Source organism: Anopheles cruzii, chromosome 3 (assembly GCF_943734635.1).
Source record: "Anopheles cruzii chromosome 3, idAnoCruzAS_RS32_06, whole genome shotgun sequence".
NCBI classification, from domain to species: domain Eukaryota; kingdom Metazoa; phylum Arthropoda; class Insecta; order Diptera; family Culicidae; genus Anopheles; species Anopheles cruzii.
This window is the reverse complement of record NC_069145.1, coordinates 57106805-57134401: the sequence shown is the minus strand read 5'-3', so window position 1 is coordinate 57134401 and position 27597 is coordinate 57106805. Positions and strand designations below refer to the sequence as shown.

At 45.8% G+C, this 27597-nt stretch overlaps 1 protein-coding gene across 1 annotated transcript; it reads left to right on the top strand.

The window, feature by feature from the left end:
• The first annotated feature begins 1894 nt into the window (after positions 1 to 1894).
• Positions 1895 to 27373, top strand: LOC128274070 (paxillin-like). The gene is made up of 9 exons (XM_053012155.1): positions 1895 to 2057; positions 13075 to 13217; positions 14960 to 15176; positions 15255 to 15384; positions 15456 to 15559; positions 15850 to 15941; positions 25223 to 25645; positions 25727 to 25957; positions 26166 to 27373. Exons 1-9 carry the CDS (start codon positions 1970 to 1972, stop codon positions 26256 to 26258), a joined length of 1521 nt encoding a protein of 506 aa, XP_052868115.1. The 5' UTR covers positions 1895 to 1969; the 3' UTR covers positions 26259 to 27373.
• The last annotated feature ends 224 nt before the right edge of the window (positions 27374 to 27597 follow it).

Genomic DNA, 27597 nt, shown 5'->3' with positions numbered 1-27597 from the left:
TTGGCCAAAAATTCGCGCAGAAACAACGATGTGTTAGCAGTGTCGCAAAAACCAATTTTTGTTTTTCCACAAATCCAGACGTTTGTGGTGGATTGCTTCGCGCAAATTGCACATAATTTTTAGGTAATATTCCTTATTGACCGTTCTACCCTTTGGCAACAACTCGTGATGAAACACGACCCTGCAATCGAAGAAAACTGCAAGCAAAACTGTTCGCAATCGATCAAAGTAGGCTTTTCGACGTTCACATCTTCTCGGCCTACTGAGAAAAATTTTAAACACCGATAAGCAATGCTTTTGGTCTTAAAAGCTTCACCATAAGCCACAATCAACATTTCGATTGCGTCCGAGTACTTAATTTAGTTTTTCATACAAAATTTGATAAAGATTCTTTGCCATCCATTTTTTGGAAGAGACAAAAATCGACGATGGGCCAAGACACGTGCACACTAAAAAAATTGTCAAAAATTGACTGATTTTTCAAAAATTTTCAACTTTTCACCAAAAAATCACTGACATGTGCAGCAATCCAACGCCACAAAAACATCGGAAATCGGATATACGTAGCCCGCGTAAATTGAAAAGTCGCGATACTTTTTGAACAAACCTCGTACAAATGGTTAAGAGAAATTTCCATGTGATCCAACAAGTTATTTCGTATCCATTTTTATCCAAGGACTGATTGGCGAGCTTTTCCTTTCTAACGATGACAGGCTTTTGTCCCATTTGTTTCTCATGTTTGTTTAAAAAAGCAAAACGGAAACTAATTATGAAAACAGGATGTAAACCAGTGAGCGTGATTATTTTATTTTTAGACAATCGCCTTTGCGGAGCGCGATTACGCTACGTCACACAATGTTTTCATTTCGTGCATTACTTTTGCCTTTGTTGTGGATAGTTTTTCTTCGTTTTTCACAGTACACGATACATTCGGTCTCGATCACTGTGGGTAATTGTTGTTCCACGGTGTTCCTTTGGCCAACTTTTCTCGTATCGGCAGCACGATGGAACTGTTTATGTTGGTGTCACTTTTCAACCGAATTGTTCGCGCTCCACACCAAATTCACGATTCTCGATTGCGATGAAAGCGGAGCTTGGAAAAGGCCGAAACATAAGGTGTGCACGCACACATACGCGTGTTACTTTTGTGCCAAGTGTACGCGCATGTGTGGTCCACGCATGGTTTCCTCGCGTTTGATGTTTGCCCTCCGGCGGGGTACGGGGTTTTTGTAGGGACATAATTTATGGCAAATAAAGCGACGCCGGTTTCGAGATCATCCATTTGGGTGAAAATACACAAATTAAAAAAGAAAACGCCCGGCTGTGCGTGTGGCGATGGTGCGTAAATTAGGGAGTTTTGGGGTATCATTTTTCATGTTTAGCATCGCCTCCGTTCTCGCACACGACGGTACCGTACCGTAAGCTTTTTTATATATAAAACTAAAATTTCGAACCACAAGCAACGGCGGCTGTGATCATCGTGACCAGTGTTCGCGTGTGTCGTTCTCTCGTATCCTATTTCAACGTTTTTTACTCTTTCGTAAAACCAAACACCATTCCGAAAATGTAGCAACGTAGACGAAAAATTATTATTGAGCGCAAATTAAACCACCGCAATCGTTTGTGCGCTCTGGTGAGAATACGTTTGACGAAGTAAAAACGATCGTCCCACGAAGCGGGAAAAATTGTGTCTGCTGTTGGTAGCATTTCTGTCGGGAGTTTCTGCGCCGGACGGGATTTCGGACGGTGGACGTGTGGACGGTGGGAGTGAGCAAATTAAATCCGACAAACGAGCATCGGATGTGAGTGAAAAGTGACACGGTTTATCACAGTACATCATTCTTCGCCGCGCTGCGCCGCCCCGACATCGATCGCGTAGTTTGGGCGTATTTATTTTTATCGGTTATTTTGGCCGCATGATCAGTCATTCACCACCGGTTCGACAGCGATCGGCGACGGACACAGCATCATGGATCGGACGTGCTACGGAAAGTTTGATCCAGGAGCGCGCCAACCGTACCGGTGTACGCTGAGGGAGCGTGGCATTGCGCCCGGATGTAAGTAAATCTGCAAACGTCAGACGATTCGTACTAACTATGCAACGTTTTTAGAGTATTTGATAAATGCAAAACATACTAATAAATCGTTAAATGAATTGCAAAACTAAAACAATCGGTAAGCAAAGGTTACCTTACCATAAAGTATCACATATTCGAGCGACAGTTTGTTGACAAGGCTTCACAGCATAAATTGGCTTGGCCGTAATTTGAATGCATTATTTGTCTGTACAAAATTTATTACATTAAAATGTAATCGGTTATTTAGGTTCGAAGTACAAATTTAGAAAAATCATCCAAGTGCATTCAAGCACAGGAAAGTTGCCCAAGTTGGCCGACAGATGGTGCTTTCGTCTGGAGAAGAACGCATTCAAGCGTTTCTCGATCGCTTTTGCATGCTTCGCGGACCTCCACGAACGGAAGTGCGTGGGCCCCGTGACTAGGATCCAACACAACTGCTACTAGGTCATAGTAGAGAGAAGGTTAAAAACGATGGTGTTTCCAACACTTTTTCAAGTGGTGCGCTTTCGCATAACTTGACGATAAACGACGACAACGGATCGTCAAATGATGTCATCAGCATCTCAACAATCAACCTGACCAATGGTTCGAAATTGCGGTTGGATCGATTGAAACACCGGCATCGAATCGTTCATATTCACATTGACTTTGAAACCAAGCTTTATTTGGGGTAAAATTGCCGACGCTGCCGACGTTATGCTTTCGGGTTCGATTGAACGAAGAGGTTTATTTGAATGAATCACTTTGTTTACATTGAAGACGCCACTCAATTAACCCTTCGGAGGGATGCAACTTTGCCAGTATTGTTATTTTGCTTATTCAGTTAATTTTGATCGTTACGAAAATCTACCACATCTGTGTAGCCACCTTATAATTCTATGTTACTTGCTAACTGTTTGCGTTATTTTATTTGATAAATTAATTTCGTAAATAATGTTTCAATCAAATGTATTTAAAATAAAATTAGTGATAAGTCTACAATTATCTGTTTATTACAATTATCAACATTCCCCATATCCTGGAGCGTTTTTTCTTTTTTAACTGCAAAGGCTTTCTCTATCTCTGAAAGTGTGATCGTGCAGTGATCTTTTAATTCGTGGGTAAACATTTGAGCATTGCATAAAAACATGTTTTTTTCTGCTCAATTATCCTTTCGTGACCAACAATAACTTTTGAGCAGTTTTTGGACCCTTTAGACGACGTACTAAACGCTTGCGTTCATTGCGCGGATCCAACCTGTGCGTTTGTATGTGTGTCGTAGTGGCCCGGCGCCGGGTTTCTTGGTGTTCTCTCTCTCAACTCTTGCTCCAGCTTTCGCTGGACAGCGTCGCGAGTCGCGCAGCACCCGCGAGGTCAGCGTTCACGATCCTCGCCAGACCGGCCGCAAAAGGGTTGGCTAGCTCGCGTTGGTGGTGGGTTTGAGCTCCTCGCGGCGTTGGCGCTCGCGCGAGTTCTCTTAGGCCGGGGTCCCGACCACGAACTGGGGAGCTTTAATCAGTTTAGCGGACGCATTGGATTCAGTATTCATCGAATCACCGCGTGAGCTTCCAGCACAGGAAGAGTTCAGTTCACAACATACATTTCGTAGGTGACACGACAAGGTGAAGCCAATTTGAACCGCCGAAAATAGTGTTCCGTCCACAACACATGCCAGCTTAGCAGTGGAACCTTTTTTGCATACGAAGCATTCTCACGTGCCAGTGGTGTCGCGGCTCTGACATTTGGTCTCACTGTGTCAACAGCACTAGCAGGCTGAGCAGGCTGTGGTGACCAAATGTTAACAAAAGTCGGTTTTCCAACGCCTGTCGCGTCTAGTATTCTGTGCTAAACGATTACAACTGCTTTCTGTGGTGGTAAAGTGACGGCGTTAGTGAAAAAATTGTGAAATTTTCGTAAGATTTATGATCTTGTAGAACAATTGCAATTAATAGACGCAAACGATTTGGGTAATTTCATATCCGTAATCATCACGTGACAGATATAGATTTTAAGTTCTTCGAACGTAGTGCAAGTAGAAGAAAACCCAGGAAAGCGGACGGTAACATGGCGGGTAAGTTGAACACTCGATCTAGAGCAAACGGCTCGATCATCTGTTTCACGAACAGGTTTTCATGACGTCACCGAAAACTATGCGGCCTCGCCACAAACCCCACTGCTCATTGGAAGTGCGGAGGATGCAACGGTACAGAGTAGGTGTTTCGTTGAACTTGAGAGTAAACGTTTTTTCGCCGTCGTTTGCTGTTTTCGTCACATTCTTACAGTGTTCGTCCCTTTCGTTCGTTCTGTCACCCAACAACCAACGTTCCGTATACCAACAATTCCTTCCGCGAGGGCTAAAGTATGCGAGCAATGATCCACTGCGCCCGCCGATCGTTCGCGTGATTTAAAATATGCTCCACCAGCATAACACATTCCCGTTGGGGAGGCCCACACCACCGCCGGTTGGGGGCCGGTTGCTGAGATTTTATGGGGAAAATAAAAACCAGGCAAACGCCGATGATTGCGACAACCACAAGTCAGCGGCTATTTTTAGCATTCCAAATACGCGCGGGATAAAGCGCGGGTTTTCGTTTTTACACGTCATTGTATTGACGGTGGCCGTGCCATGGTTTACTTGGTTTTATTTCAAATCTTCTTGCTTCTGTTAATGTTCGTTTTGTGTTGATCGTTTGTTCTTTGCATAACAGTGTCCTCTTGGTTACCGCTCCCATGAAACGCCGGGAAAGGGTTGGCATGCTGATAGTTTATTTAAGATTTATGAAAATCGCGCTGTTCCGATTTGCGCGAACGGAAGTAGGATGAATCGATACTGCTTCGTACGCTCCATCGGTTCGCCTACGGTTAACGCCCAAGGCACGTCTATGTAAATGCGACACGTCCCGGTAAGGTGAGCAGCGGTCGTAGGTGTCACTGGTTCGATCTCAACCGCGCTCAAGACTATCTGTAGACGAGTTCTTAACGGATCGGGCACAATATTGCCGTAACACACATTACTGCACTGTTCTGAGGCAAAGGAAACGTTATCGTTGGCTTTATTTTTAATCCTCGCACCGTCGTTGAAGGTCGATGGTGATGGATACGAAATCGTTCAAGTGCCCCGTTCGAGTTTTGATGCTTCCTTGTGCAGCATTAGCCTTCGCAGTTGAGTGTACCATCAAAAGCGGCACTTCAAGTTGGAGAAATGATAATTTTATGTTTTACTACTCGCAGTTGAAGAGTGCTGAAGGTTTGTTAATTTGTTTTATTTGTTTGTTTTAATTGTTTATGTTTCGTTTTTTATTAATGAAGCATTAAAATATGTTTTTCTTTTTTCTAATATAATGAACTACACTAATATCCAAATGTTTTGTGGAAAATATTCTGATTAAGCTGTTTTATGCATTGAACCATCATTGCTTTAAACGTCCATTCTGGGCTTTCTTTTCGAACTTTACTATGATCGTTTTGATGTAGGCTAGGAAAGTTGTAATAATGCTCAACATTTGCACGTTGTCGCAGGAATAATTATCACCACCCCATTATACAGTGTGTGCTTGCTGTAGCTTCTAAGATTTATGGGCTGCGGAGAATGATCAATAAACGGTTAACACTGAAAGCAATTAATCAAAACATTCCGGGTCTACAGGGTTGGGCAGTCTTTGGGAGTAACAGGGGGTGGCAATTTGCTCATGTTTGCTATAATCGAATTCTGTGAATTTACATGCACTGAGGTGCCATTTGATCACACTGTTTTTACATTTGCTTCGCACGTGCGAGTGAGAATGTAATTAACAGCATCTATTAAGATCAAAATGTAGTCCGCTCATGTGATGGGACAATTATAAACATAAGTGTATCGATAAGTTAAAATTAACGCGGATTAACTATCTGTTTGCTGACTGAAATGTCGATTTTCTTGTGAGTGTGACATCGTGTAATTTAAACTAAAACATTGTTACAGCTTATTGGTTGATTGAAAAAAAAAATCACGGTTTTATTATAAATATTTATGAATCTTAAAAATCCCGTGATAAAAAAATGGAAGATTTCAACGAAACAAAAGTTAAAAAAAAGGTTAAGAATGTAAAGATGTTGTCTGAATACTTTCAACAGATCTTTTTTTATGTTTTTACTTAAGAATCTTCATTGCTGCATATTTACACAACTTTAGCCAGCACACATTTGCACAACTTTAGCCTTTAGGTAGTCCTTTAGGAATCATGCGACCAGATCACCTCATCAACGCATTGCATTCACCATAAGCCTGATGACATCATCGGTTTTTGCCCAATTTCGGCCAAAACAGCTTTTGCGGCAAGCGAACGAAATTGCGTTCCTCTCTAACTGGTTTTCGCATCATAACTATGTTTGTCACGATCGCATACGTGGTATGCAGTAGGGGGGTAACTTATGGTATTTGACAACCATAAATAAAATAAACATTCCAAAACTACAACTCCAGGTTGGTTGGTCATCGTTATCAGAGTCCATCGAAGGAACTCGATGTCGGAAACCGGATTTCTCACTTCCACTCTCTCGTAGGTGTTGGTCGATAAAAAAGTACGCAAGTTCGATATTAAATCAAATCGCCACCAAAGTGTGTTTGCAAATGCTGGGTTTGTGGGTTGCAGAAGAAAGTCGTCTGCGAGTCGATGCGAGTGAGAACGGCGATCAACTAAGAGTTGCTTAAAAGTCTTTCTGAAGTAACTTCTATGCACCATGTGCCCGTTGGTCTTGGCGTAGTATCTACAGCTGGCTATAGTATGTAGCTGCCGGCGGGATTCTAACAACCACGCTGAACTGATGGCCAAAAATTTCCTTCTGTAAACCTGTTAAACAAGGGATCCGTTTGACACTTGGCCAACTGTTTTGTGTTGCACCTGCATGTTGTCGGATCGGGACCGTCCGGCGCAACGACATTAGATGGCGCTTTCGAGAGCTCTGTGTGGAGGTTCCGTAGACAGGTGTTCGTATCGACAGTAACAGCCTCACGCAGCATCCACCGTGTCCCCTATCAGTAGTGCGTCAAATCACGTTTCTCTCGACGCACGCCACCGTGTGTTTCTAATCTTGCGTGAAGCTGCGAAACACTCTCTGTTGTGCCCATTCGCTCTCTCTTCTCTCCCTCTTTTGCTTGCTGCAAGCCAGACTCGAGATGAAATGCTGAAGATCGAATCAGTACGATCTGCTGAGTGATCAGTGGCGGTTCGTTAGTGTGGTGGCTGCGCAGTAGTAGCGGCTGTTTCGTAATTATTGACTCGCACCTGTGTGTGTCGGTTTTTATCTAAACTCAGCGTGTTTATTGACTTTATCGTGGTTAAAGTGCAAAGGCCTGCAGCGAGAACGAGTCCGATAAGACAAGCTTTATTCCTTGCTCCAACCACCACACATGAAACTTAAAAATAAGGTGTTTCAGTGTGCCTGAAGATAACTAAAACCATCTAACACAACGAAGTGTGTTTGAAATTTACATGGAAACATTTTTCCAAGTGTGTTGGTGCGCATTTACTTCGCTTGCGTCGCGTGTACTAAGGCAACCAAATTTCGAGTCCCACCCAAACAGTGTTGCGGCGTAGTGGTAATGTTGTTGCCCCGCTAAGGCGCTGTTCTCGACGCACTTATAATCTCAGCCAGTTCATCCGTAAAGTTTGCCGCGTTAGTCGCATTTGAATCGTTGGCGCCGAACTGCCATTCAAAAAAAAAGGAGAGCGAAATGCAAAGCGTGTCATCAACCGACGCCCGTTGCGCGCGAACTCGTTTTTTGGTTTAGTTTTTGATTTTATTTTGGTAATATTTTTAGCCGCACGCTTCTTCCCGGCGGTCAGTGAGATAGTTTCTGTGACAGACAGCAACAGCAAACTGAGGCCGATTTTGTTGCTCACCAAACTCGACTCTAGAGTGAATTCTAAACTGTAGCTCGTTCGTACAACCTTTGAAGAGTAGTTTATTCCGAAAACCGTTTGCAATGGCGAAGAAGATCGCGAATAAGAATGTAATGTAAAACCTAGTGGGGTCACGTGAAAGATTTATCGCTTCCGAGAACGTGCGATCGTGATCGAAAACAATCCGTTTCAAAGTCCAAGAGCAACATTTTTTAGTGCGTTCTCAAACGCCATCCTTCCTCCCCCCGAGGCCCAGGCGCACCCGATACCGATTTTGTTTACGTTTGAAGACGACAACGGACAACTGTGCTTGCCCTCTCCTAGAAGAAGAGAAAATATTCGCACAAACGAGATGCTGCGTCGTCTTTCGAGCCGAGCCGAAGATGTCTGCCAGACGCCTCTCACAGTGGCAGAGCACTCGGATCGGATCGTGACCTTGTAACGGTTTCACGAGAACCGGCAAGAGATTCGTGATGGGCGCCGAGATGTAACCACGGGCGTGAACTGAGTAGTGCTTTGAAAAGATTATTCGATCGCCGTTCGCGCGCCCGCCATCGGTTTGCGATTAAGCCGAACGCGAAGACGCTCTGTGCCGTGTCTACAAACCATTAGTTATGGAAAACTGGGATCTATTTTTGTGTGCGAAGCACTGACTGGTCTTTCACCGTTCACGGTCAGGCCGCAACGGGGACGAACGGGGTGCTGTGAAGAAATGTGAACCAATTGAATTGTTATGGTTTGCCGCTTTTCTACCTCACTTCTGGGCGTTGTCTTGGTTCACTCTTTCGTGTAATGGGACGCTGCTCATTATTCTTGTCTTAGTTTGATTGCTAAATTCGGTGCGGTACTCGTTTTCGCGATCGATGGTGCACATCGCGCGCCACAAACGACCATTACGAGTTCGATCGAATCGATTTTTTTGTTCCTTCGGACCTAGGGAGTGCGCGCCCAAATGGCTGCGCACTTCTTGCCGCCACCGCCACCACGGTTGCTGAAGGTCGATTTTGTTTGCGCAAACTTCGTGCACCCTGCTGACCCCGGTGATCTGCCGTTGTTGCCACATCATAAGCAGGGAATGCTAAAAATAATATTTTTTTTGAGAAAAGATGAGACACGCGAAAAGTTGGCACGCGTCCACGGCGTACACCGGTAATTAACGGAGTGGTTATTCATATTTTTTAATGGCACGGCCATATCATAACGGCTGTACATTTGTTTCGTTTTGTGAAGTTTATTGTCTGAAATACATTTCCTAAATGCATCAAACAAAATATTCCGGAAAGTAATCATTCCTTTTGCAGAAATATAGGGCAGTAAATGATTATGAATTTTTAAGCGATCTCCGGACCGGCTTCGCACAGTTGCGCCGACACACACTTAACCTCATTTTGTCTCAGACATTTGCGTCATTTCGTCACTAGCATTCCGCCAATGGAACGCCTTTTACAAAGTGAAATGAAGCTGCCGACTTAAGTTTTATGATCCTCGATCATGCATGATCCTCGATCGCAGCTAGCGTCTCGCACAGAGCGCGTCTGAAGTGTTACATTTTTTTCATTTTATTTTCCCACTACTTCCCCGTTTATTGCAATTTGATGTGTCGTGTCCGCCGCGATGGACGGTATCGTTTCGATTATTGTCTCTGCGGTATAAAAATGAAGTGTTAAGTCGTTCCGTTTTTTTTTCTCTGCTGCAAACGGCAATCGTCTCGCATATAATTGTTGACTGGGCCACCGTTGAAGGATGGTGGCGTCGTAAAAACTCCACAAAGAGTGCTTTCTTGTCCAACCATTTTGTCACCGGGTGATGGTCCACCAGATCGTACTGTAGGCGTTGGACGTGGTTCGATCCGCTGATGACAGATGACCTCAGCCCGGGCTGTGCATCTTCAGAAGCTGGTCTTCGGTCGACCAGCTTCATTCACTGTGATAGGCTTCATACGAAGTGTGTCGTAAAAATGAACTTTTGCGGAGCATCGGAATATGGTTAAGCAAGTTGTGAATCAAGTTTCTTAAATTGGAATATGATACTTTCAGTGAGGTGATGTTCTTGATTATAAAACTAAAGGAAAAGTGATACTCAGTTCGAGTGTTTTCTTCGAAAGTTACTTAAGATCACGCTGCGTTCTGTGGTAGTCAAAACATCTAGAGTACGCGAATCTCACGTGCTTGCGCCGGCGCGCATATTATTGGCGCAATAAAACCGATGGCGTCCAAAACGACGCGTACAACACCGACGAAAGGAATGGTTGGGCGTGCGGAAGGTTTCGAGGATTATTTGGGTGAGTGTGTGCATAATGGTTTGAGCGTATAATGTAAACTTCACAACACGTCATTAATAAGGAATTGCATCAAGAAGTTTTAAAAGGTGTTTGCGGTCTGCTTATACAACCCAGTTTCCCGTGTGGGTTTCTTGGTAGAAACAGGTGGGATAACTGTGATGGGAAAACAAGGTTCTGTTCGACCTGTTGCTTGCTGTACCGTGGAACACCTAGCATCGCTTTCCCCCGGTTCGGTCAATAATATTTTTGCACCAGAAAGAAAAAAAACCCTGGAAATGAAATTGAATCTGGCAAGTCTAGCTCCTCGGGAGATCGGGAGACAGCGCCATGCGCGCGTGCATGCGATGGGTTTCAAGTTGCATCGTTCTCGATGATGCCAATGATGGGGATATTAATAGACACGCGGTGACACACTATTCTCAATTCGTAGAATGCATTTCGTGTTTCGCAACCGAAGCTGGAGAAAATACGAACCGTCTGAGAATCGAGGTTAATGTTTAAGTGACATGCTGAGTGTGTCGTGTTGACAGGCGCATATGCTGAAATTATTTAAATATACAGCATTGATGAAACGTAGAGAGAATAGACAATGAAACACTGATTTTATGCTACAGTGTCACAAGAATCATAGTCAATTTCTTATTGCTTGCAATATAGACACAATTGTTTCTAAGAAGGTGCAGTTTTAAAGTGCCATTTTGTCTTCTATTTTTGTACTAGGCTGCTCATTAAATTCGGAGCCTCGATAACAGTGGGCTACGATACGTTTACTGCTACGAGTCTAATTTTTTTTTGTCATATTGGTACACTATCCAAATGAACGTATGGAAAGTTTCATTTCAATCGGTCACTTACTTTTTTTTACAAGCCTTTTAGTATCGACAGTATTTTTGTCACGTCACAGTATTCCTTAGAGCTGCTATGACGTCATCATTTGATGAAAACCGCTTTCCGCACAGGATTTTTTTTAGGTTTGAAAACAGATGGAAGTTGCTAAGGGCCAAATCTGATGAATAGGGTGGATACTCCAACAATTTGAACTTTAATTCATGGATTTTTGCCATTTGTTGCACTTGGTGCATTGTTCCAATTTTAGCGAATGCGGCACCCATTTTGCAAACATTTTTTAAGAACCCAAAACTTCAGTCAAATAACTGGTTATACTGCTCAATGAGATGGCTAGGCCTTATATTAAATCTCTTTCAGTGGTTCGACGATTTTCGAAAATGATATCCTGTATTTTTTCTACGATTTGAGATGTTGTGTCTGTTTTTTGACGTTTTTGACATAGATCGTCTTAAAGGCTACTACGACCATGTTTAAACTCAGAAAACCCTCCTTTAACCCCCTAAATAAAGGTGAAGAGTCCTTATACACTTTCAATACTCGTTCATAATTTTCCTTGGCTTTTAAAGCTTCCAAAAATAAAAATTAAATCACTGCACATACTTGATTTTTTCCATTGTAAAAAATACTGTGACATGTCGATACTAAATGGCTTGTGAAAAAAAAATTAAGTGACCGATTGAAATGAAACTTCACATACGTTCATTTGAAGAGTGTACCAATATCACAAAACAAAAATCAGGCTCGTAGCAGCGCTCTTTCTTGTCGAGGCTCCGAAATTAATGAGCAGCCTAGTAGTGCTAGACTTAAATACACTGCAATTATGCAATGCAATTATTATGCAATTATATTTTCCAATTATGTTTACAGTATCTTCGATTTAAAAAACGATATTTTTTAACTAATTTTGACCTCGCTCCTAATTTTAATGTTTTAAACTATCTGTTCTATTACAAAGTTCCAACATTGCTTTAAAACATAATTTTTTTCTAACGAACAACAACTCCCTGCACTTTTCGTTCAAGCCACCCCAAACGTGATTGTGTCAATAAATTGACCGACTGTTTACACTTATCTGTGCGAATGCGCAACCTCGCGGAGGTTATCTTGGCACCTCATATCTTCCTCACGACTATAATTCACCGCCGACGACGGTGCCGCAAGAACAAGAAAACCACACCATGCCATTTCTTGCTCTCTCAAATACAAACACACACACGCGAACCGTCCAGAATCGGGCCCGGGCAAGGGTGGTCGCTTCCGTAGAAGGCCAAATGGGGCGCACTTTCATTCACGAAAAATGTCGACCACGTGCAAAACGGTAACTGGATCCCCCCCTTCCGTCTCCCTCCTCGCAAACTCCTTTTCCGGTGCTCTGTCCCTGATGAAAGTTCGTGAAACATTCCGCCCGGATTCGTCATCACCGCGCCAGCAGCGCGCCCCGACAACACGGACCCATCTTCCATTTCTGACTCCGCGTTGTTTATGTCCGCAACCCGCCGCCTGTTGGTAGTAGTAGTGGTACCAGTAGCGAAATGACGACGAAGCACATCTTGGGGCCTGTTTCCTTTTTCGCGTGCTCCAGAAACCATTCCACTCCGCGCTTAACGGCGGCGCCTGCAGCACGAAACCGCCCGCGTGTTGGCCTTAGTCTTGAAGCAGCTGGCGTCAGCTGGGGCAGTGAATCAGAACACTCTGATCGAGCGCGTGTTTTTCGCTAGAAAAGTGCCTGTTCTGTCTGGTTTAGCCCATTTGTAGAGTGTTCCGTTCGTTCGGTGACTAGAATTCTGTTAACTTGGGTCAATTTTTATTAGTTTCCCAAAACGATCCACGCTTCACGAATGGCGGAAATCACCTACGAAAGTGTGCAAGAAAATTGTCAAGATTTTCTCGGTACGATAAACCACCTGAGGGGCTCTACCGTCGTAGGGACCTTTCGACCGGTTGTGGTGTACAGCATGCTCCGCTTTCCGATTAGTTATCGCATTTTTGTTTGTTTCCCCCACAGATGCACTGTTAGCTGACCTTCAAAATACAGTTCCTGGGCACAGTCAGCATGTGGGTGGTGGCGGCGGCGGCGGTGGTTCCTCCGTACCGGGGTACGGAAGTTTGAACGGAGTTCGTAACAAACAACAGACCAGTCCCGTTCCGGTAAGTGGTGTCGCTGGATGAAAACGTTCCTTTTTTAGGTGAACACTTCTGAACGTTCGTCAAAATTGGAAACTCAGAATCAATCAGATGGATGTCAACCCGAATTCGGTTACGGATGATTTCCACCGGTACGGACCGGCATCTTCGCACGCAAGAAATATTCATCGCGAAGTAACTCAACAGTACTCACCGGTCAATGCGAGCACCCCCCTGCAAATTTCGCCCGCTGAGAGAGATGCACGTGTGCATCGGAAACTTGTCTCCGATGCAGCGCGCGCAGTATGAGTGCAATTGCACTGCATGCAGTTACACCGTTTCAGAGAACACACACTCTGTCTGTCTGTCTGCGCCCTGTGGTTATCTGTGGTGTTCTCGGTAATGGCCGGTCGCTCCCTATCACGCCGTGTGTCGCGCCGTGACCGTGAGTCAACCGCAGGCAGGAAAAAGGTTTTGCGCAACACACGCGTCCGCATGAATGAGCCGCGCGGACGCGTGTGTAGCGAGTTGCGGGAGCGAGCGCTCGGGTTGTTAACTCTTTGAAGCCTGGGACCCTGGTACGCGACTTACAACGAGTCAGCACTAATGGCGCACAGTCGCATCAGACCCCGTTTGCGCGGTGGTAACTCGCGATGCCTTTTTTGCCAAGACAGCTGCCTTTGTTTGTCTGAGATTTCTGCGAAGGCAGGGTGTGTGCCTGTGTTGAGTGCATCCGCGGCCATGGTCACGCTGTGAGCTGTGTTTTCACCGCCGACAATCGGTGATATATCCGGATGCACAATGCAGTTGACGCAGCTTACTGATGCACTCGCATGCGCATTGATCGGTGGTAACGGCAAGAAGTGAAGCAGTGAGAATGTTTTGTTTTAGTATTGCCGGCAAAGGCTAACAGATTGTGATACTCACACATTGTTCAGAGTATTTAAAATTATTAATTTTCATTTGATATCTTAGCGCCCCACACGTGATCGTGTTGACCGGGTTGTTGTCCATTGTTAGGCCAGTTTTTTGGAATAATGGTGTGCCCATCAGTACACCCACCTAGTAACGAGGTTTTCATAAAACCTACTTTCAAAAACATCTTTTCAACGCCTCTTTCTTAAAGTATCATCCTTCAATTCGAACCATGCACAATTTAATGGTCGAAAATGATTAGCGAAACATTCCTCAGTGTATGGTTATTATCTTTTTTGCATTTGCATCTTCTCTCGCCTTCGCTATCTTAATCTAATAAAGCTAGCGAACCGCCTTGACGCATGTGATTGCTCTTTCCCGTGCCACAGCAAGTGCAAACTAGGCCGTTACGTCTAGACACGGTGGGTTCTGCCTCGCCCCGTGTCCTGAGACACCCAGTCAAACATGTTGCTTCTTAGCACACAGGTACTTCACGTGAAGTGAACGGTGCTGATGATGGACAAGTGGTCAAATAAATCCGTCACCAGTGACAGCTATTGGATGTGCTCCAAAGCGCCATCCTTTGATCTGCTAAAGTCTTTTATTTCTATTTACTCGATCGTGAGGTTCATTAGTCAAAATTAAACTTTTACGCACGTTCAGAAACACACACGACCGAATCCGAATGCTCCGAATTAAAAGGTAGCGATCCCTTCAAGCTAAACGTGGATTGGTTGGAAGGTATAAAGACATTTGCAAAAGCATTTCTCAGTATAATTCTTATTTTAAAGCTACTATTTTTTTGTTTTTGAATTACTTTTCTTTAACCACTGTTTCTATCGTTTCCTCAGCAAACGTATCAGAACGTCGCATCGAAAACAGTCACCGAATCCCGTGCCACCAACGGTTACAATGGCTCGTTGCCACGATCGTCGACACCGCACAATTCTTTGCCGCGTTCCAGCACCCCACAAAAGCTGCAAACATCGGCATCCGGCAACCTGTCCGAGCTGGACTCGCTGCTGCAGGATCTGAGCAGTGCCCGGTACGGTAACCAAGTCGAGAAATGTAAGTAACACAACCGCATCCATCCGTGTTTAGACGTGCATAGACAACACCGCAAATAATCGTTGTTGACTTTTGCAGATCCCAACAACGGAATCGTCAGCCCTTCGCCGTATGCAATTAACGACAGCATCAAGAGACCGTCGGTGGACAGTTTGCTGGACGAGCTAAGCAATGCCCACTCGAATCCAATTTATGCCGTTCCGCATGGGTAAGAAGCGCGTTGCGAGTTGCCGAAACCGCCCTGGCTCTGATGCTGACGGTTTGCTTTATTTATTTTAGGAATCAAAATGCAAACCATCCCGGCCGGCAGGTAACGATAACGGTGCGTGAAACTACGACGGAGAAGCTGACCGGTACACCGAGTGCACACTATCAGGATCAGAGTAAGTGTGCTACTTTACTTTATGTTACTCTTTAGAATGTTGTTTGCTCGGTCCACACTCGAATCTTTAAATCATCATTTATAGAGTCTAAGCAGTGTGTAATAATTTGCGCTTCTCGATTCTGCTCCGAGACTGAACAAAACATTTTCCAACTTCCGTTGAAAACCTATCTTTAAATTCGATTGTGCGCCTCCACGAAATATGTTTACGCCTGCGACGTATGCAATCTGCTACTCGCCACACTCTTGCTCGACATCTTCGTAATGGTTCTCTCGCTTTCGCTCTCACAGTGTATCAACAACAGCTGACGCAGAACGAATCGCACACATCGTCGGCGACGAAGGAATTGGATGATCTGATGGCGTCGCTTTCGGACTTTAAGGTAAGTGTTAAAAATCGGCGGCATTCGCGCCAAACCAACACAGTAAGAGGTGGCCGTTTGCGGTAGATAGACGTGGCGTTCTTTGCGTCGTTTGCACAGAAACGAAGGAGATTTTTATTCGATTTGTTTAATTATTAATTCGGTCAGTACCTGCCAGAGACACACCGTCGTGAAGGAACGTCCTCGCATTCGGTCGATCCGGGTAGGCGTTTACGGGTTGGCGTCCGCCACACTACCGAACCGAACACGGACAGACACGGAACGTGCTGCCATAAATGCACGCCAAGAAAGGCGGTTGGCATTCGTCGCCCTACACGTTGTTTCCGTTTCCACTCCTAGGCGCACTTAAATCGCCCTGAACAACCAGGCGTCTCCATGTAGTGACAGTTTTATGGCAATCGCCTGTCGTCGTCCGCAATGTTCTGACAGTGTGCGCGTTTCACAATGTAGCCACGGTTCGTTATTAGATACCATTTATCACCTCTTAAACATGGCCAAAAATGAAAACTAGTGGTGGAGAGGAGGTGCTTCGTCGTCAGCTGAGGGCGGCATTTGACGTTTGGCATTTGGCTTTCCCTAGAACAGCGACATTGCAGGGTTTACAATGCCAAACAGTCGTCATCTCGTCGAGGCGCACGCTGTCCGTCTAAGCTGACAAGGGGAAACATTATTTTGTACCGTCGCCAACATTTCAATCGGTGTCCTGATGGCATCACCAGCCAATGAAACAAGATTTAATTTTGGAATGAAAAAGGCACGCCGTTGCTCCCTGACCATCGGTCAAGCCATCGAACGCATTAGCGTCCGAATAACAAGGTTCTGCACTTTAAACGTGCCCACTGATACGAGTGCACCACAGCGCGCAGCAAGGAACAGTGTTTTTACACGGCCGACGACCGTTGCATTAGCCATAAATTATTGTTTCTAATTTCGGCAAACGCAACGCAAACATCTTGCGGAGGACGCGATGCGAAAAGCGCAAACGCGTTTGAGCGTCAGTTTATGCGCAAACGTCTCCTGACTGGCCTAGGGGCAGAACGAGAGCAATGGAGGCGCGTGTGACCGAGAGAACGGACCATGTTGTCGTTTGTTCGTTGATCTGCTGTGCGGTCATGATTATTTTCGATTTATTTACGTTTACCTCGCCGCAACTCAGGCCGAATCGGCCACAGGACGCCATCAATGGATGGCAGCGAGAGTAGCGTGAATGGGTTGAGGAACGGTCGTTATGTTCTTTTTTCCTTCGCCTAACAACAGCCAAGGCCAAAACGTGGGATGGTAGATTTGTTTGGAGGAAATTTATCATATCGTTACGATACGTGCCAAATATGGGTTAAACGATGCGTTCTAACCATCGACGGTTACGTTCTATTTTGGTTGGGGAATAAATTATGTCGGAAAGGTCACTGCATTTAAGTGAAGGGAAAAGAAGAATTTTTAGGAGAGCTGTTGAAAAGAAGAAATTGTATGAAATTTCCTTCGCAGCATGTTCGAAATGCTTCATGGAGATTTTCTATACGCTTAAAAACTATTTGGCAAACTATTTTGTTCAATACAAAACACAGTTGCTTCCACTAAGGATTCTCTAACGTAAGGTAGGGCAATTAAGTTACTTAAAATCGCGACCTTACTAACCTTACTAACGTGCTGGATTAAGCTCAATCTACTATGGCACAATTTTGTCGTGGGCAAATGGTCCATTTGCCGTTTCGCACTTGGCCTTGAACTGGCACACCAACAGACCAACTCGGTGGGTGCTCGTTGAAACCAGTTGCGATCATTTGCTATCCTATCGTCAAACGCTATCGAATATAAATAAATCATTTACTTGTCGAACGGAACTCTGTTTTCCAGCCGCCCAAAACGTAAAATCCTTGAAATGCTTTTCTCGTCTTTCCTGTCTCGCTCGGTCTCTTTTTCTCTCCGTCAGCTTCCGTGTTCCGCTGGTCCGAAATGCGGGTCGACGGTTCGGTGGTTTTCTTAATTTAGTCTATGGTCATTACGAGACATGCATATTTTTAACTGTCATTTTCCAATGTCAGAGCATTTGTTGTGTTGGGCACACGGTTCAAACGTGTTTTCGAGTCACTTTAGGAACAAATGGTCCAATTTCTAAACACATGACGTAAAACGTTCTTAAGACCCTGCGTTGTAATCTGCACTGGTTCGTCGCGAAAAGAAAACTTTTTTTTAAATTTACAAACATATCCTCACCATCCTCGCGGGCGTAAGGCCGCACGCTGTGAAGGTTTTCACTTTCATCCACCTGCAGGAAATCCTGCTGTTTTGGCACACGGAAGATTGTAGCGTTACGTGCAAGCTAAATCGAGAGAACACCATTAGCGCCGTCGTTGCCTTATGTTGTTATTTTAATAAACATCAATTGAGGTGGGTTCGGTACATCATTTTGGCATTCGTAAATTCATCTTCGAGTTCCCTCGAAGCGGTACGCGCATGGAAGAGAAAGTGATGTTTGAGTTTGTCACTTTGAAGCTCTGCCTGGGATCAAGAGTTTCGGGCACCGATCGGTTAGATATTCATTTCTTAATATGACCACCATCCCTGTGGTAACACCTCTCGGGCAGTTTTCTCCGGTGAAACACAACTCCACACTGCACATTTACTGAAGGCGAAAGCAATTAATCCTCGGCAACAGCCAGAACGGGCCGCGCGGTCTACATGGTAGAGGGATGAAGGCGCCAGATGAAGGCGAAACAACCGCCCCTCGTTTGTGGTCTACTTCGCGGGAATGTAATATTAATTTTATTAACCATGTCTCGACATTCCTGCTGTGTGGCCCGCGCTCTGTCTGACCCGTTGGTCTGACGGTGGCAGTCATTCGGCGATAATTTATTGAAATAGAAATTATTCGACTCATCACAAAATAATAATGAACTGTAAGAAAGATGGCGAATGATTTAATACTTTCGCCCTCCGAAGTGATGGTAAACGAATTAATAATAGGAGATGACGGATAGCGCCGACTGTCGTTAAACAAGCGTGGCGAAGGGAAATGTTTCCATCGGTGGAGGGCACACTGGAAATGTTTATTTTACAGTGCAATTCATTCAAATTGAGTCAATTTTTCTAAAAATGTGCTACATCCTACGACACGTTTTCGAAACAATGTCCCCGTGGTCCAAACGGCCCAACGGTAAATTCGATGACGATTCGAATTCGATGACAGTAAAATGTGTCAGAATTCGTGCTCAACAAAAAAATGTTGCACGATTCGGAGGAATTTTCTGCAGACATACTTTTCTTTCTTTCACGACAACTTAGAGCCTTCGACAGCACGTGACCGACTTGTAGGAAAGTCCGTGGCAATTGAGTTAGATCGGTTAAAAAATATTCTCATCATACGCTGCGTTCCTCACCCAAAATACGTTCCATTTTAATGTCATGTAATAATGATGCAATCCGTTTCGGGGCGGGTACAATGATGTCATTGGCGCGTAACGTCGGCAAAATCGTTCCTTTAAACCCATTTCGCTAATAATAACGTGCCGACACGTGGAGCAATGCCAATGGCAAGCTTCTTCCTCGGTCGGAAATGCGTTTAATGGCGCCTTGATCATGTTTGAAAATCGCTGTTTGGCATGCAACCTAACAGCACAGGGAGTGGCCTTTTCTTACCCATCTATGGTGTTGCCTATTGTGCTTCTCTCCCTGTGTGCGCGGGTGAAGTCCTTCTTTCATTGAAGGTCAATCGATCGATTGGCTAGGTTTGCGGCACCACCGCCGCAGCAATGCAATCGGCGATGGTGGTCCTTTACCGCCACATCCGGTTCCTTCCGAGTTTATCTGTGCCATCATCGAAACCTTGAAACCTTCCACGGTTAATCGCTAGAAAGCGCGGTAAGGGCGCCATGATGCATACACGTGCCTTTAATGTGCAGTCCTTATTTGGGGAAACGCGCGAGTTTCGCCGTGTTTTACAAACCAAACCGCCACAGTGCCTTCCGGTTGCAAGGTTGACCGATAGCGTTGTTTTGCGCATTGCTTTGACTTAATTGGCGACCGGTTCAGGGCGCGGGCACCGTTTTGGCGTCACGTTGTCTCAACGGAAACGGCCGGGTGGGTGGGAGTATCGGTGGTTTACTCGCAGCGATGCACCAGCGGCAAGCAGTGATGCAGTCGGAGAACCCTTCGATGCCGTGCAGGAAATTGGAGTGTTAACATTATAAAGTTCGGTTGAGATATGGTAGACGTGAGTTTTTGTATGAAGTTTTTTGAGCTCAGGTATGGCCTCAGTCTAAGTTAATCTTTAAATTACTAGGTCTATACGTTGATTATCGGAGTTTTTTAACACACAACAATTTGTTTATAAAATTTTTATGCAACTTTCTATTTAATTCGAAGTATGTGCAATCGCTAGCTATACATTTCTCCTATCTCTCTGCTTAATCTTGGATTCCCAGACGAAAGAATGCTTCGACTTTTTAAGTAAACTAATTAGTCATTCCATTTTGACTTCCTCGTAGAAAAACGAAGGGCTGCTTAGCCAATACGTGTTCCATCGATGAAAAAGAATGATATTCGGAAAGAACCAAGTCTAGTGAATAACGCGGGGAGGGATAGCAGCTCCCATCCAAGTGATTTGATAGTATCCTGAAACAGTTTTGTTTTTTTGGGCGCCTGGTGCTTGATTCCACGGGCCACCAGGCGCCCCCATTGGAACCCACTAGAATTGCATTTTGGTCGTTTTTCGATCAATGCATGGTTCAAATTGATCATTTGTTGTCAGTAGCGATCGGAATTAACGTTTTCTTCAGGTTTTAGGAACTTGTGAAACACCACACCTTTCTGCCCCATCAGAAAGTCCGTTTTTTGGAGTCCTTCGACGCTTTTTTTTTGTAAAGTCAAAATCGCCATTTTGAAATATTTTAAACCACTTAAAGCACTGCGATCTTCCAAAACCAAGTCCCGACAAGCATTTGGTGCGATTCCGAAGCAGTTTTCTTCAACTGGGGCAGAAAAATAATAATCCCCGCAAAACGTCATTTTCAGGCACAAAAGTTGACGTACTTTAACCCTTTAAATAATCGGTTGCACACCGAAATAATTTATTTTTCGACCTGAACTCATTTACCTGATATTAAAATAAGGTAATGATGAATGAACCGCAAAACTGGGAAGTCCCAATCGGCAGGTACAGCAATCTTTTTAAAACTCCTATTCTCAACGTATAGACCTAGTAGTTAAATACTAAGAGATCTTCATGTCTTTACAGTATTTAAAAAATATTTCCAAAATAGAACTAATCCGGTTGAGATTCTACAACTTTGTTGTACGATTTTTAATATTTTGGTGGTCGATGATTATTACATATTTTAGTTTGTTTTCTACTACTTCGTTCGACTAGTGAAACATTAAATCAAACTCAAACGTTGGGTACTTTCACTATTTCTACCAGCTTCTGTAGCCAATTGCAGATATTTGCGTGTAGTTTGTAATTCAAATCAATTCAAGGCCACTTCTTTTCTGCCTATGGAGCATTCTGTGCGGGTTAAAAATGAAAAGTAGCTAACGGATAGTCCATACCCGATGCGACACATGGTCGCGTTGTGTAATAAAGTAGTAACTTTACTGCACTCCGCACGGACGGACTTGCTTTCGCTTGCAATTCCTCGCGGGCGATGCGCGACTCACCCGGAGCCGCCGGCTGACGTTGACTTCGAACTCCACGCATCAACCGCAACAACCACACCCGTGTGTCGTGTGATTGCAACTAAGTGCAATTGATGGCGCGATGCAGATGCTTACGATGATACATGCGAATCGCCGATTAATGAAACAAACTTATCGACGCTTCGGTGGCGGCGCACTGTGCCTGAACGATACGTTATCTTGACACCGACAACGATCTTTGGTGCGCCTGGCCACGCCGTCGGTTCCGTCGCCGTGCGGGGCAAGAAAACAAATGACTCATCCGGTCTCGTCCGGCCAGTTCTGCTTCGGCGAGTTTATAACACCTCGGTGATGGGTGTGGCTCTGGCTATCGATGCTGTACCCCGGGTTTATTTTGCGTTGCGAAATATTCTTGTGTTTTGGAGAAAACCTTCATATTTGGAATAACTACAAACAAATTTCGAATAGATGGATAGAGTGGCCATTAAAATTTGAAAAAAATAATACCGTGGGAAAAACATAATTTAAAATATGTGTTTTATTATGATTTCACCAGTTTCGGGTTGATTCCAGATGCTTGAAATTTTGTTCTGGTCATCCTCAAGAGTCGTGCCATGCCGTATTCGTTCTGTGCGTCGATCTTTCTCTCACGAACTATTTTTGTGTTCACCTTTTCGGTCAAGCTACTTGAACTAGTTTTTCCTGCCCAGTTGCAGAAACATTAGCATATTTCATTTCTACGATGTAAATCCCCTCATTTACCGTACCGGTATGGGGGGGGGGTGTCGTTTCGAGGTCCTTTCGGTTCATCCGCCCACAGACTTTACCTTGGCGTTTCGCTTCTTTGCCTCACCTTCAGTTTCCGCCACCGCTACCGGAACGAAGCGTAACAGTGTTCAACCGAGTGCATCCATCACAGCGATCCCACCCACCAGAAATGTTCACCTTCTTCGAGAAACGAATGTTCAAGTGGCTTCTCTAAGATGGGTTAAAATTATTCAAACACCATTTTCCCACCACCACCAGCTGTTACCGGCTACCGAAAACAAGCTTTAAAAGGCTGTTTTCTCTCCCCAAAAACTGGCCATCGATCAGTAGTTGGAGTACAAAAAATGGTAGACTACCTGGCGAATGTTTTGTATGTGGCACTCCCATGATCACCATCGATCGCCGAGGTTTGCATTAATGATGCTACAGTACGGGGTACTGCAAACATATTTATCATGCAAACGAGAGTGTCTTCAAAAATGGACAGCGCGGATGCGCGCTAAAAGATGACTGATGGGCTGTCATCACGCGTAGGGAGCTCGCCCAAAACACCTCCTTCGCAAGGTAACCAGGTTTCGACCGATCGCTGTTTCGCTGAGTGACCCCAACTGCTGTTGTGCTGTTGTGGGCCAATCATCATCCTTACGATCGTTGACGAGATCGCTTCTTTCACCACCCCGAGGTCATCGGGTGGTTTTTCACCAATTCGCTGTTTCTCTCTCTCTCTGGGGCGCCGTGAAACGAGCTGCAAAAACATTTTCTCGTTCAAACACCATAATAATTGCAACTAACTGGAGCAAAACACGCACGCACACACCCACTCGATTGGCAATGGCGGCGGCGGCCCACAGCGCCAGGAGACAGGATGTCTGTTTTATCAATTGGATGCCAAGAAAACAAAAAATCCTTTGCAAGTTAGCACCGGATCCGTGGCGCTGTTGATGGATGATCGTGGCGCTGTGTCGTGGCCGCCGTGGTTTCGGCCATGGTTTGAATGGTTTCTTATTCCTTTTCTCGCTGGCGTCTGCCTCTGATGAGCACCGCTGTTTTCCACACCAAACAGTCTCCCCAAATCCGGTGGCCGTGTGGTGCTTGCAATGGTGGTAGTGATTTCGACACTCACACATCACCGTAAGATGGAAAAGCGTAGATGAAGTCGACCGGTCTGCACACGGCGCGTCACTATTTTTCCGGCTTATGGGCAACCTGAAAAACGCGGACGATGAGTGCAAAAGAGTGATCCGCTCGGCAAAAGTGGAAAATAGCTGGGAGGCGCTTCGCGTCGACGTTGGCGCACTTGCGGAGCGGAACACGAAACGATACGAAGGGCTGGTGAAGTGTGTGGTCGCGTGGTGCGTGATCTTTTGCTAGCATAACGAATTTGAGTTCAGTTTTCGAGGTTGGAATGGCTTTCTTTCGACGATGAAAATAGAGCCTGCAGGGAGCGGGCGGAGTTGCTAAATCAGCCGATGCGCCGATGCGTCCAACAATAATAAAATGACTCGCTAGTGACCTTAAATTAGCCGGCGTTTGGGTCAGAGTGGGAATAGTTCTCGGTTTACCGTCTTTACCGTCGAGATGTCCTTTCCTTTCATGTTTCTTTCATGTTTTTAGCTCGAACAAACGGATGTTTCGGTTCAAACATCTTGTCAAAGAGAGGTTTTAGACTGTATTTTAATATTCTTATACTTTCATACATACATACTCATTAATTCTTAAATTTACTCACAATCGGTTGGTCAAAAGAATGACGATACTCACACGATCGGCAGTTTTTAATAACAGTATAAGGCCTATTTGTTTACTAATCGATTGTGCGTTCGAACGCCATGTCTTACCGTCGATGCCAATCGATTGTTGTTGAAGGCCGAAGCGCCGAAGGAATGAATGGGTTGCATTGGAATTCCAACATAAAGAAATTCGATTCGATCGTACCGGAAACCCGGCAGTGGGCAGTGGGTGGCAGCAAAGCGAGTGGCGTTCCAAAATCACCACCCAATCCAAACGTAAACAATCGATAGCCCGACGAGATTCGTTCGAAGGAAGATGGTGTTGGTACGTATTTGCGTGCGCCAGGAACGTGTTGGTTCTCGGCAAGCTCCGTATAAGGACGCAAAAGAGTGAAGTATAGCATTAGCGCGATGGTTTTCGGCTGACCTTCGTTTTTAATCTCCGATCTTCATATTTGATCGTAAAATTCTGCTCCATCGAGCATTACGCTCCGCTCCAGAAAAGGTTCCAGAGCACCAGTCAGGGGACAGTCAGTGGGATAGATGGATGCGGCGCCCAGTGGCAGTTAGTCGGTCAGTTTCTCGGTGTGCAGTGTGCCAAGACCACTACCACCACGTCTGACCTGTAACCGTGACCGAGTGCCGCAGCTTGGCCCAGCAAACCCGGTGGAAAAAGCGACTATAAAAGTGCGAACGGGAGAGAGTTTTCGATATCAAAATTACCGAGCGAGAGAGCGAGAGAGAAAGTGCCGGCTGGGAGTGGTGCTGGCGACTACTAATAAGTGGACGCGTGCGGCGATTCCACTCGGGAAGGGATAAGCCAAATGGGCAGCGGCCAGCAACTACGGGGTGGTGTGTAAAATGCTCATCAAACGGTTTGGCATGCATCCCACAACCGACGCATCCATACACACACACACGTGCAAAAGGCGTCGGCGTCAGCGTCGACAAACACGTCGATCGTACGCACGGCCAGCAGCTCAGTTCACTTTGAAACCGCACCGCGGCAAGACCTAAAAATCCGGTTCTCTCGGGTAGCAACCGAAGCAGGAAGGTGCGACAAGGGCGCCTCCTTCTACTGACGGTAATCATCGGGAAGTACTAACCCGGACTTTGTTCCGGACTTTGTTTTTTCGTCCTCTCTCTCTCCAGGTCACATCGGGTACGTCGCATCAGCTCCAATCGGTGACGGATTACGCGAAGCCAAACCAGGGCACGTCGCACTACCAGAGCACCTTGACCACGGTTTCGACGACCGAGCATCTGCCGCCTCCGGTGCATTCTTCCGGCGACCAGCTCGACTCTATGCTCGGCAATCTGACGGCCGACATGAGCCGCCAGGGTGTGAACACGACGCAGAAGGGCTGCTGCAGTGCCTGCGACAAACCGATCGTCGGCCAGGTGATAACGGCACTGGGCAAAACCTGGCACCCGGAGCACTTCACCTGTAACCACTGCAACCAGGAGCTCGGCACGCGCAACTTCTTCGAGCGCGACGGCAACCCGTACTGCGAGCCGGACTACCACAATCTCTTCAGCCCGCGCTGTGCCTACTGCAATGGACCGATCTTGGACGTACGTGTCGCGTCCGTCAGTCAGGCGCGTGACCCCTAACCTGAATCCCTTTCCCCGTTTTTTTTTGTTTTGGTCCGACAGAAATGCGTAACGGCGCTGGAGAAAACCTGGCACACGGAGCACTTCTTCTGCGCCCAGTGCGGTCAACAGTTCGGCGAGGACGGGTTCCACGAGCGCGACGGTAAGCCGTACTGTCGCAACGATTACTTCGACATGTTCGCCCCCAAGTGCAACGGGTGCAATCGCGCCATTATGGAGAACTACATTTCGGCCCTCAACAGCCAGTGGCATCCGGATTGCTTCGTTTGTCGGGTGAGTGTACGCGCCGCCCGCGTGCTGTCGGCAGATTTTTCCGGGAGGTTTCCGGGAAAAATCTCCCAGTAAGCAAGAAGCGGATTGTTTTTATTTTTCATCGCCCTCGGCCGTCGATCACACACACGCACACACACACGAGAGCGCGTGCGGCCATTCACGGTTTACGCGGTCGGGATGATGGTACAGTAATCGATTTTATTTATAGGACTGCTCGAAACCGGTCACCGGTAAATCGTTCTACGCGATGGAAGGCAAACCCGTCTGCCCCGGGTGTGCCGGAGCTGAGGACGACGAGTAGGGTGGCATGCCGTGTGTGGCCGGCTTCTGGTGGTGGACTTTTGCCTGTGGCTTTGCAAACGTGGGAAAACGTGATCTCTCGTTGCACGGTTTTCACACTTCAAATGTTCAGTTTTTCCCACGATACCGCCAAGCGGATGGTGTTTGATGATGAAATTTTTACCGGCACAACACGCACTGATTGGCGGCCCCCTTCTTTAAAAATAGAACCTTTGCCTATCACCACTTGGGTGGCGTTGAACGTTGTACCACCGTGGTACCACACGTGGAAAACGGCATCGGGGTGCCTTGAATCGGCGACAGAAAACAAACATTTACCAAGGATAAAGCGAACCCATCCATCAACAACAAACTAAGCGGCGGTCAGCATCCGTTTATCCCGGCGACAGTGAAAGCAACCACCGATGAAGCATCTCAACAGCGCGAGGCCACTTGAAGATGACCCACATTTGACACTTGACCCCCCGTCTCACAAAACTCTGTTCCACAAAACTCCTTAACATCATGCGCCATCCGAGCGCAACTAGTTGGCGGCTCGCCTTAACGCCTCAGTTGTTCTGTCCCGAATGCCCGGGACGCTTCCCACTAATGTTTGTTTTAGATGTCTGCCCATGTTTCGCATCCCATCCAACTCGAACTGCACCCAGTCCAATGCATCGAATCAAATTCAATGCAGAACGCCAGGTGGATCGTTCTACTCGTTATTTTTGCATTACTTATGTTTACTCCGACGATCAGCCGGACATTTTTCGACCTACACTTGTGGACTAGACTTAGACCCCGACAAACCCTCGGACTCGGTCAAAGTAGCATCACAAAACTGACCCATCCGCTGAGGATGACGAACGCGACTCATGTTTTGCTGCTCCGCAACTTCATTCATTACTCTAATGTTACCGATGTATAATGTAAATAAAAAGCGTTAAAAGAATACGATAATAAACATACGAAAAAAAAAACACAAAAACATAACAAAACAAAACAAAACACACCAAAAATACCCAAAACAATCACTTGGTTTGGCGGTGGCGTGTCGCCGCTTCGAGGATCGCCCCTATGATGCGGTCGAAGCGCGCGCGGAATCGGTTTGCACCCGGTTCTTTTGCACCCTATTTCGGGCCCCGACGCACTAGGGGGTGGTGGTGACGAGGGTGGTCATCGTTTTCTTTGTAAATTATTTTCGGTAACCGCCACTACTCACCGCACGACACTCGACACCCTGGCGGGCAGATGCTGGCTGACATCATCACTGGCCTCCCTGGCCTGGTTAGGTGACGTCACAGGGCCCGCCCGAATGACCGAACGACGAGAAAACAAATACGAAACGCGTGACTCGGAAA

Coding starts and splice junctions, on each gene's coding strand:
- LOC128274070 (XM_053012155.1), top strand. CDS start 1,970: ATGGATCGGACGTGCTACGGAAAGTTTGATCCAGGAGCGCGCCAACCG. Junction 15,177..15,254: donor CGGTAACCAAGTCGAGAAAT/GTAAGTAACACA, acceptor TGACTTTTGCAG/ATCCCAACAACGGAATCGTC. Junction 15,560..15,849: donor TGCACACTATCAGGATCAGA/GTAAGTGTGCTA, acceptor TCGCTCTCACAG/TGTATCAACAACAGCTGACG.